Raw genomic sequence first — 10,599 nt, 5'->3', positions numbered from 1 at the left:
CCAAATCATGTGAAATTACCCAAAACTCGAGTTAAGTCAGATTCGAGTGGAATAAATCTATTTTTCGGATTGGGTCAAATTGGCCAAAAACCCGACCCGTGCCCATCTCAAGTTCAATACCAGACATAAAATTGCCAAATGCACTGAATTCTCAATTCTAAGCAGAAATTATCATTGGTTTTTCAATGACGGTAAAATAATAAATCCTGAACATGTGGGAGAACAGTGATTTGAAAACAATAACGTAATAATAAAATTGTATAGGAAATGGACCACAATAACTTTATAATGACAACAAAGCATGTAGACAATGGCCAAAGTATTGTAATAACAAACATATAGCTATGGTTTTGTTAACTAATCGATGATCATGTCACCCATGAGAATGCACCAGAGATGGCTTCAAACACTTGTAGTCATGGTTTTCCTATTGGGTTCAAAGACATATTTGATGAGTGAATCCTTGATAGAAAGTATCAAAGGGAACTCGGCCTTGAGCTTAGATGCATCCAATTCATTGTTGCTCCTTGGTACAAGAACCACCTTGGCTTGTTCTTCCAAGGTGAAATTAACCCAAGTGAAGGTAGGGTCAATGTAGGCCCTGTACGTTTGCAGAATCTCATTGTGGCTCACAACACCAGGGTTTGTGAAGTTCCATATCCCCCTCAAGTTCCATATGCCCTTCAAGTTCCTTTTCGCCTTCTTGTGTTTCATAATCTTTGCTATGAAGTTACCTGGCTTGCTAAGATCTGATGATATAGGCATCCGGCCTCTGAGAACGCATACATTGTCGATTTCCCTCAGAAGATCTTCAACCTGTCATAAAACAATAGAAAAGTTTGAGAAAAGAACATCAATGGATCCTCAAAGGGTGTTAGATTAAGGTATTATACCATGGCTTTGGTCTTGGAATAGAATTAACCACTGAAATTGGGGTTATCGTCCTCCTTGAAACCGACTCCGGATCCTATAGGATAGCATCGTATTCGAAGATACAACCAGTAGCATAATTGATCATTAGGAGGCCATGTTCCCTGCAAACCTCTGCCAAGGTCAATGTACCAACAACATTGGTTCTTATTGTCTCGGTCTTGTGTGTTTCACACCAATCAACATTTGGTTTACCAATCACATTAGCTGCATTGAAAACATGGGTTGGTTTAACAGTTTGGATGCGAACGTTGCTCCAAACGCCCTTTTCCGTAGTTGAAAGTTATGCCTTGTTTCTCACATAGCTTCCCCAGTTCCCCTATCCAACCTGTTCTGGCGTAAGTCAAAAACTTGAGAATGGCTTTTGAGGTAGTGAATTGTGTTTTGTAGATGGAACCAGCATCTTGTTTTGACTGAATTTGTTCGTCACGGGAGCCGAGTCCAAGTTGCCCGTATTGGGGGTATGAATTGCCTTTCAATTCCAGGCACCATAAGCATCCTTGGATGGGGTAGCAATGCACCAGAGACATCACCCCACCAATCAGGGTTGCTAACATACTGTTCCATAGTCTTCTTGAGGCCCTCCTCCCAACTGGTCCTCTCATACCATCCCAAGCTTTTCAGCTTTTGATCATCTAAGAAATATCGCTGGTCGTTGAAAGGATGATTCTCGACGAATTTAATTTGGCTCTCAGGGTCCAAGTCGAAAAGCCTGCAATTATTTGAGGCCACATCAATCACTCTCCGTTCTTTCATTGTGCCTATGTTGTAAACATGGCCAACTTCACCTCTATGTAGAATGACTTCAAAGACCTCTGCAACATCCTCACAATAGAGATAACTTCTCACATTCAATCCGTCCCCATGAATCAGAAGAATCTTTCCTTTCATCGCCAATAGGATAAACTTGGGAATCAGTTTTTCAGGGAACTGATTGGTCCCATAAACATTTTTCCCTATAGTAGTTATTACAGGCAGCCCATATGACCGCCCACATGCCATCACCAACATCTCTGCTGCGGCTTTAGTGGCAGAATACGGGTTTGTTGGTAGGAGCTGAGAAGCCTCGTGTTTTCCCACCACAGCATCCTCGTCCGTCTCACCGTAAACCTTGTCGGTGCTTACATTGATGAACCTCTTGACTTGGCCAGTGACTTTGCAGGCTTCCAAGAGAACATGTGTTCCATAAATGTTGTTCGTAGTGAACTCAAAACTGTTGCCAAAGGAGTTGTAGACATGAGTCTGGGCCGCAAAGTGCATGATCATATCGATGGACTCAGTTTGTAGGATGAAGTGAACCAGATCAGCACTTGAGATATCTCCCTTAATGAACTTAAAGTTTGGAGATGAGCTTGAAGGGTCCAGGTTCTTGAGGCTTGAGCAGTAATCAAGCTTGTCAAGGACCACAATTTTGTAGTCCGGATAGTTGTGGATGAGCCTGTTGCAGACATGGGATGCAATGAAGCCTGCAGCCCCTGTGATAAGGATGCTCTCGGGTGTGTAGCTATTGGCCATCTAAAACAACACAAGCATTACAACATCAATATTTTTACTCAAAACATTATATTAGAAATCAATACATTAAGCACAAATGAATCTTGAACCAATTCATCTACCCTGTCAACTTGATCCATGGAAAGCATCTTTGAAAATTGCGAATTCTCGTGTAGTTTATATATATATATATATATATATTTTATTTTCTATTGATTATCTAATTTTATATCCGTCTCTCTTCGTGAACACAAACACATATAGGTTAAGCTTAACACCGCAAAACAGCACAAAAGGGGGACATGAACTCTTGTTCTCAACAACAATTTAAGAAGATTGAAGCACAAAAAACTGTCAAAAAGGTGTCTAAATCCAATGAGATAAACCGCTAGAGTTCATGCTTTATGAAATTTGGAGAAAAACAATATTGGGAGAACCAATAAACGAAAAACAAGACTAGAAGATTTAAGAAGAATAATGTAGGAATGATCTCAAGCAACCTCAACGGTTAAAGGAAATGTTATTATCGTTAGAGGTCTTATGTTTAAGTAATTACGTTTACAGGGTGTGTGCGTTATCAATAGGGATGCTTAATGAGTTGAACAACTCGTGAGATGCTAGAACTGGACTCGGTCTTAACTTGATCAATGTTTGACTCGAGTTGACTGGACTCTAGCTCGAGCTCAACTCAAGACCTTAATGAGTTGAGTTGAGCAAGGTCCTACTCGACTTGATAAGTTCACTAGTAGTTTTCTATTTTTTATTTATAATTTTCTGTAATTACCTTAAAAAACTATTACATTAAAAATAAGAAAATCTAAATAATAATTACTAATTTGCTAAGAGATAATCAGAAAGATGATAAAATATTAATTAATAATTATTGTAAATTTACTAATTTATTAGTTCGGTGTATTCAAGAATTGTTACTTCAGAATTTAGAGTTTAAAATTGTTTCATACATTCTTTTGATAATTTTTTTTTGTTAAATTTGTTAATTTATATTTGTATTAAGCTCTATATATTATTAGTAAATTTTACCTATAGATAAAAAAACACAAGAGAACAATTTTGGTGAGCTTATCGAGCAACGAGTCTAGTCGAGCAAAAAATTTTTTAATGAACACAAGTCGAATAAAATTTTAACGAGCTTAATTAGCAACAAGTTGAGTCGGGCAATAAATTTTTTTAACGAGCACGAGTCGAACACTGCTTAACTCACAACCGACTTGCTCGATAAACACCTCTAGTTATCAACAACAAATATGAGAGAATTTAAATAAATATTACCTTATAATCACCTCATCAGACAAACGTAGATAAAGAGAGATGCAGAGAAAACAAGGAGAGAAATCTGTGAGGAGGGAACTTTAGTTGAAGTGAGCTTTGTTGGTTATGGATGCTTAAAAGCAGTTACATTCCTATTATTATATATATATATATTAATAATTATATTATTTCATATATTAAATTTTCTAAAATTTGAAGACTTGTGACGTTTTATTTAATTCGTAACTAAAATATGTGTATTAATAAATATATTACTTAACATACTGAATTATCTAAAAGCGACATTTATTTGAAATATAAAAACGTGAAAACACGTGATACTTTTTTGAGTAAAATACCCAAATAGTCCCTCGATTATAAAGTATTATTTTATTGAGTCACATAACTATTAAAAGTTATAAAATTATCACTCGATTATAAGGTGTTGTTTTGTTGAGTCTCCCGACTACTAAAAGTTATAAAATGGTCATCTGATTATTCATATGTTCTAAAATCTTCATTTTTCGTTAAAAATTTGATGTATGTCTGAGCTGGACATTAATTTGCTGACTGAAATATGATAAAATCATATTTTAATGATGCCTACTAGCACCACCGTTGCTTTCAACCACCGACTCGCAAACATAATGTTTCAAGCGCTAGCTCCACGACATGATATAAACAGGGATTTAATCCACAAAATACAGGTAAAACAATTCTAGGATCATATTTTATCATATCTCAATCAACATGTTAACGTTCATCTTAGAAGACTATTATTTTTTAAAAGAAAAAGAATGAATTTGAAACATATGAATAGTTAGGTAGCAATTTTATAATTTTTAATAGTCAGAGGATTCAACAAAGTAGCGTCCTATAGTCAGGAGGACAAATTTGTGACTTTTAATACCCAGAAACTCAATAAAGTAACACTCTATAATCGGGGACCATTTGTGTACTTTATTTTTTTAATAGTCTGAGGTAATAAGATGATATTTGTTCATAATTTCTCTTAATAATTGACAACACACGTTCTACACACATAACTGCTCAAAATCAGGACCACAAAAAAGTCCAACACTCTCTTTATTCACTGAACTAAATAATTTGACTTATTTTTTTAACTCATAACTAGAATACACGAATTAATGAATATGTCTAAAAAGTGACATTTACTTAAAATATAAAAATGTGGAAACAGTCTAAAAATTTTGTTGGCTATGGATGATTTCCATTAAAAGCAGTCCGCATTTCAATACATTCCTACTATAGGTATTTTTTTCGTTCTCCTTTTTAATTTCACAAATTATATTTTTGGGTAAACTAAACAATTAGTACTTATACTATTACTTTTGTCCTATTTTAGTATCTAAACTTTACATTAATTGTATATTTTATTAATAGTGACCACCTTAAAATTTTGTATGTACTCGTTCCTTACAAAAAATTTCTAGGGTAAAGTACACCCTCAACTATAAGACACTGCTTTGTTGAATCCTCCGGCTATTAAAAATTACAAAATGATCATTCAACTATTCATATATTTCAAACTCGTCTTTTTCATTAAAAATTTGACGGTCTTCTGAGTTGGACGTTAATTTGTTGACTGTGATATGATCAAATCATATTTTGATGATGTCTACTAGCACCGTCATTGTTTTCAAGCATTGGCTCTACCGCATAATGTTTCAAGCATTGGCTTCACAATATAATGTAAAAAGAGACTCCATCCACAAAATACAACTCAAACAGTTTTAGGATAAGATTTTATTATATCCCAATGAGCAAGTTATCGTCCAGCTCAAACAACTGTCAATTTTTTTAATGAAGGAGGGGACTAGGTGATTGTAAGTTTTTTTTAGTTGTTCTGTGTGTTTTTAGAGAACAGATGTATTTGGTGTTTTTTTAAGTCTTATGTATGCAGGGTTTCAAGTCACGGTCGCATTTTCGATCATTTCGGGCTTACCGTGATTGCAGCCGTCGCGGGCGCTATTACGCTGTCGCGAGCACTATTGCGGGTGTAGCGGGTAACTCAGACGGCGGCGAAATCACTATATCACGAACGAAATCGCGGTCGTGAAACGTTTTTTGAAACCCTGGTAACATGTTTATTTTCAATATAATGAGGTACTCTTTTCTTCCTTCCGCTAGTCGGTTCTTTCCTTAGGGAATAGGACTACTATGAGGGAGGTCTTTAATGAGGCCTCCTACTCCTATAAAAAAAAAACTTTTAGCAATGTTGTATAAACTTAAACTTTTTCCATCAAAGGCCAAGAAAAATATAAGGTTCACTGTCACATTAGCTAAATGCAGCATTTCAGCCTAACCAAAAAAACAATAAACCGATGTATAAACTAAAAAACAAAGGATAAATAGAAAGGAGCCACACTGGAGCATATATATATATATAGCAATAAATGCAGATATTTTAGATCATTAGCATAAAATTTGGTTCCAATTCCTTCATTTGAAATTACAGAGCTTGAACAAATGATTCTATGCTTTTTAAGTCTACCTCTAAGGCTCTAACACGGTACCGATTCTCATGTTGTTAAAAGGCAGTGAGAAACAAGCAGCAATTTCACATTAAATGACATGCTTTTAACAAATATGAATCGCATTACACATACATGTTTTAAAAAGTTTAGTAACAATGCTTTGTATCCAACAGTTTCTCCAATGCTTTCACCTCTTTCATAAGAAATTCTCTCAGACACTAGCAGATAAAGAAAACAGCAACCATATGAAGGTTTGTGCACCATAAAAGCCGAAAAAATAAGGAAAAAAATATGTAGAACAAGGAATAAAACAAGCCTATGTTATCCAAACCTGATGTAGCTGATATACGCCGAGGCTGAGTAGACAGTATTTTACAAGCCTCACCTCTTCCCCACATATAGTCCAAAAGAAATTGTGGAACCTGGACCAGACGCACAAGAAATACAAGTCATGAAACCCAAAACAAATGAATCCTGACATTATGTACTTCATGGAGCAGTGAACTATGTGGCTGAAGCTGGGATATAATTTGAATTATATAATAATTTTGAGGTAGTAGTACTTCTATAGAAGCAACTGGTTACTGATATTATTCTTTTATGAAAAGGATCCTCATACCTTATTTCTGGCTTGATCTAATTGTATACACTAATAATATAAATTCATTTTTAAATACAAATATGCTCTCCTTTAGGCACATTTATAAAACTAAGTCAATTCATCATCATTAAGCAGAAACTTCAATTACCTTGGTATTCGTGAACTTCTATAGTAAATTGATTGTACCCACACACAAAAAGGCACAATTAGACTCTGATCTTTTAATGAAGGCATTATCCCACGCATTAACATGATCAATAACGGATAGCTAAAGAAAAGCCTTCATGGATCCCAAGCTACCCAGCTACTAACTTCCACTGAGAATCCTATAAATAACATAAGACAAAATGCAGTAAATTAGCATCCATCACCGTTTTATAGAGTTAGGACAAGCACTTGCTCACTGAAGAAAGCTCACTCTATTCTCTTAATTCATTTTTCTTGCATTATGCTTATACATTCACAGCATGAATTTAGTACAGAATTTCGCCAACGAAGTAATTTAACTCCATATAAGAAAACAACCTAAATCTAAATTATTTTCCAACTTACAGCAGATGAGAGTTTAAGACTCATCTTAATCACTTAAGAAAAAAACCAATTAAAGCAACCTCTGAAGTTAGGCAACCAAACCATGGCAGGTTCAGTTTGCAGCAATCGCAACTCCTTACTATTGCATAAAGGACTAGAATGTTTTATGGACAGTTTCAGCAGCATCTAAAGCCTTAAACCTGGTAAATTTAATTTTATACCTATTTAAATAAACAAGATTAAATAAGATTTTATTCGAATTATCAGAGACGGTCCATTGTACAACATGTGATATACATTACTTCTCTTTCTGCGCAGACCAATCAAAAGGGGAAAATAACATAAATGGTTACTTCTAAAACAAATAGTTCAACAATTTATATTAGATATTACCATAAAAATTATATTAAAAAAAAGAACATAAAATAATACCTGTGTCGTCTTGCCACACCCAGTCTCACCAGAAATGTGGATAACCTACATTGGAATTTGGAAGAACAAAAAATATATATAACAATATGAAACATCCCAACCACCCAACTGTAACTCAGGAGAACAGGAAAATATAGATTTATCATTTTGAAATAACGACCCAATTGCATTGAGAGAAGGGCAGAAATAACTTGAGAGCCAATAGAAATAACTTTTTATTACTACTACATTCTGGAATCTACGCACCAGACAGATACACATCTTAAAAACAATACATAGAAGACAAAAAGGAGACCTGGTGAGATTCTACTGCAGATGTAATGGCATCCCCAAACCCTGCGATTGGAAGCTTTGACCTCTCTTCATTAATCTGCATGTCATATGCACAAAAACTTTTACTCAAACTAATTTAGAGAAACTACAAAATCCCCCCTTTATGCATAACATAGAGTGAAAAATAAGCAGCATAAAACCAAACTTTCTAAGCCAGCTTGTATAGAAGAACCTGTCTCAAGTTTGGATTCTTCTCTCTTATATGCAAGTCCTTTAACCTTTTCTGCAATCTCTGCAGCACTCATCAATGGCTTCATTAATCTGCATGTCATATGCACAAAAACTTTTACTCAAACTAATTTAGAGAAACTACAAAATCCCCCCTTTATGCATAACGTAGAGTGAAAAATAAGCAGCATAAAACCAAACTTTCTAAGCCAGCTTGTATAGAAGAACCTGTCTCAAGTTTGGATTCTTCTCTCTTATATGCAAGTCCTTTAACCTTTTCTGCAATCTCTGCAGCACTCATCAATGGCTTCATTAATCTGCATGTCATATGCACAAAATCTTTTACTCAAACTAATTTAGAGAAACTACAAAATTCCCCCCTTTATGCATAACGTAGAGTGAAAAATAAGCAGCATAAAACCAAACTTTCTGAGCCAGCTTGTATAGAAGAACCTGTCTCAAGTTTGGATTCTTCTCTCTTATATGCAAGTCCTTTAACCTTTTCTGCAATCTCTGCAGCACTCATCAATGGCTTCAAGAAAATATCATCTCTTTCTTCGTATTTTAGCAGTTTTTCCGCTATATTTTCCAAATACCTTCTCTTCAAACTCCCCTTCATCTGGTGGATAATTTATAAATAATTCCTGCAAAACCACTCTTGTCCCCTCTGAAAATGCCACATTAGTTAGATTCTTCTCTGACATGCCGCTGCCTTTCTCTTTGATTTTATAGAAAGAGACTTGTCTCTGGCTTCCCCGGCTGCAAACAAAATTCAGGCTCTTAAAAAACTACAATAGTAAACTCAATTACAAAACCACATAAAAGACAGTAAGTAAAGAAATGAGCTTTCATTCCACACAAAGAAGGAATAAAATAAAAAAGTAACATTTTTTAACTGTAATATTATTTACATCACTAATGCATGAAACGAGCAATTAATACTCACCCTTTACTTTTGGATTTCATACCCATTTTCCGGGCTTCCTTGTGCACAAATTCTCGTTCTTTGTTTGAAAGGTTGGATCCAAAGGTATATGCTACATGGAGCATCAAAAACTCGATAAGTTAATACTTAATACGAAAGACTTAACCCCAAGAAAGATACTACAAACTACTGAAACTTTACAAGGAATGTTTAGTGCATAAGAAGCAAATAGCATTCTCCGATAACTTTCTAGCTATGTCAACCGAACTAACCTAAATATCATTTAAAAAAAGAAAGAGAGAGAAACGAAGGTTAGATAAAAAGATCAACACAAACAAAGCCTGAACTTTGTTCAATTATTGGCATTGAAACCAAAATTTGTTTGCTAGCAATACGTTTTATCATTTCCAGAACCCTAAAAAAATCGTAAATATATTTCAGTAACAACAAAGAACGCCTTCCAATCTCGAAGAGTACATGTCAACGAGGTGAACAACAAATCGTATATATCTTGAAAACAACCAGAAAACACACTCAAAACTATAGTATTAAGAAACCCTTAAAAATCTACAATAAAAATCAATCTTTGCAATGCAATTTATGTTCAAAATTGAAAATTTGATGGAGAAAAAATGAAAACCTTCATCTTGTGCGTCCTTAAACTTCTCAAGTATCTTGGTTAATCGGATTACAGAGTTTTCGTCTATGGGGGTCTTCTTCTTTCCCATTGTTTTGGGTTTTTCTTTTCCTTTTTTTTTTCTTTGCACTCTAATAAAATGCAGAGTAAAAGAACAGGAAAAATAACGAAGGAAAGTAAGTAAAAGAGACGGAAGGGAGAGGCGACTCTCTTATTTGCCTGTTTTGGGTTTAGGTTTCACTCGTGATAGTTCAAAAGCATTCTAAGAAGGAAGGAAGAGGCTGTCTAAGTTAAAAGCTTGAATAGGATTATTTAGGACCCGTTTAGTCCGCTTGAACTATTATTATTATAATTATTATTATTTTCCCTCCCTTCCAGTTTTAAGATTTCACTTTGATTAATTTGAACCGACCCACACTCCTAATTTTAGTTGGTAAGTATCTCAACAGAGATTTTCTGGATATACAAATATTTGAATTCGAGATCTGACTTAAACAATATCAAATTGTTTACCACTTAAATCAACTTTTGTTAATCGCTTGAACTATTATTTTAGTAATACAATAATATTTTTTTAGTAATATAATTATGAGAATTATAAAAATATTTGTTATTACTTTTTGAAACAATGAAAATAGGTTTTATGGATTAAATTGGGTCCTATTCGAATGATTTAGATAAAATAATCTTGAAAATTTTAATTTGAGACTTAATTGATCTTGTTATCGGGAATAAGTTGGTTGTGTAGTCGTTGGTGTTTTCTCTTTTTTTTATTAAGGTA

The 10,599-nt window shown here is 34.4% G+C and overlaps 1 protein-coding gene and 1 pseudogene across 3 annotated transcripts; both read right to left on the bottom strand.

Annotated features, from left to right (window-relative positions):
- Nucleotides 1–364: 364 nt before the first annotated feature.
- Nucleotides 365–2,499, bottom strand: LOC120162921 (annotated as a pseudogene).
- Nucleotides 2,500–6,183: 3,684 nt separating this feature from the next.
- LOC120162909 (DExH-box ATP-dependent RNA helicase DExH6-like) lies at nucleotides 6,184–10,061 on the bottom strand. 3 transcript variants are annotated; one of them, XM_039172966.1, is made up of 9 exons: nucleotides 9,822–10,061; nucleotides 9,203–9,293; nucleotides 8,710–9,015; nucleotides 8,485–8,573; nucleotides 8,229–8,349; nucleotides 8,051–8,125; nucleotides 7,756–7,800; nucleotides 6,523–6,613; nucleotides 6,184–6,409 (listed from the first exon to the last, which is right to left on the bottom strand). In XM_039172966.1, the coding sequence occupies exons 5-9, from the start codon at nucleotides 8,343–8,345 to the stop codon at nucleotides 6,237–6,239; spliced, it is 501 nt and encodes a 166-aa protein (XP_039028897.1). In that variant the 5' UTR covers nucleotides 8,346–8,349; nucleotides 8,485–8,573; nucleotides 8,710–9,015; nucleotides 9,203–9,293; nucleotides 9,822–10,061; the 3' UTR covers nucleotides 6,184–6,236. The 3 variants fall into 3 exon arrangements, 1 of the variants encoding a protein (XP_039028897.1); XR_005519590.1 differs by having other exon boundaries at nucleotides 6,190–6,409; nucleotides 8,261–8,349; XR_005519589.1 differs by lacking the exons at nucleotides 8,229–8,349; nucleotides 8,485–8,573 and having other exon boundaries at nucleotides 6,196–6,409.
- Nucleotides 10,062–10,599: the final 538 nt, after the last annotated feature.

Source organism: Hibiscus syriacus, unplaced genomic scaffold, assembly GCF_006381635.1.
Source record: "Hibiscus syriacus cultivar Baekdansim isolate YM2019G1 unplaced genomic scaffold, ASM638163v2 tig00111410_pilon, whole genome shotgun sequence".
Lineage (NCBI taxonomy): Eukaryota > Viridiplantae > Streptophyta > Magnoliopsida > Malvales > Malvaceae > Hibiscus > Hibiscus syriacus.
This window is presented reverse-complemented; position numbering and strand designations above follow the sequence as displayed.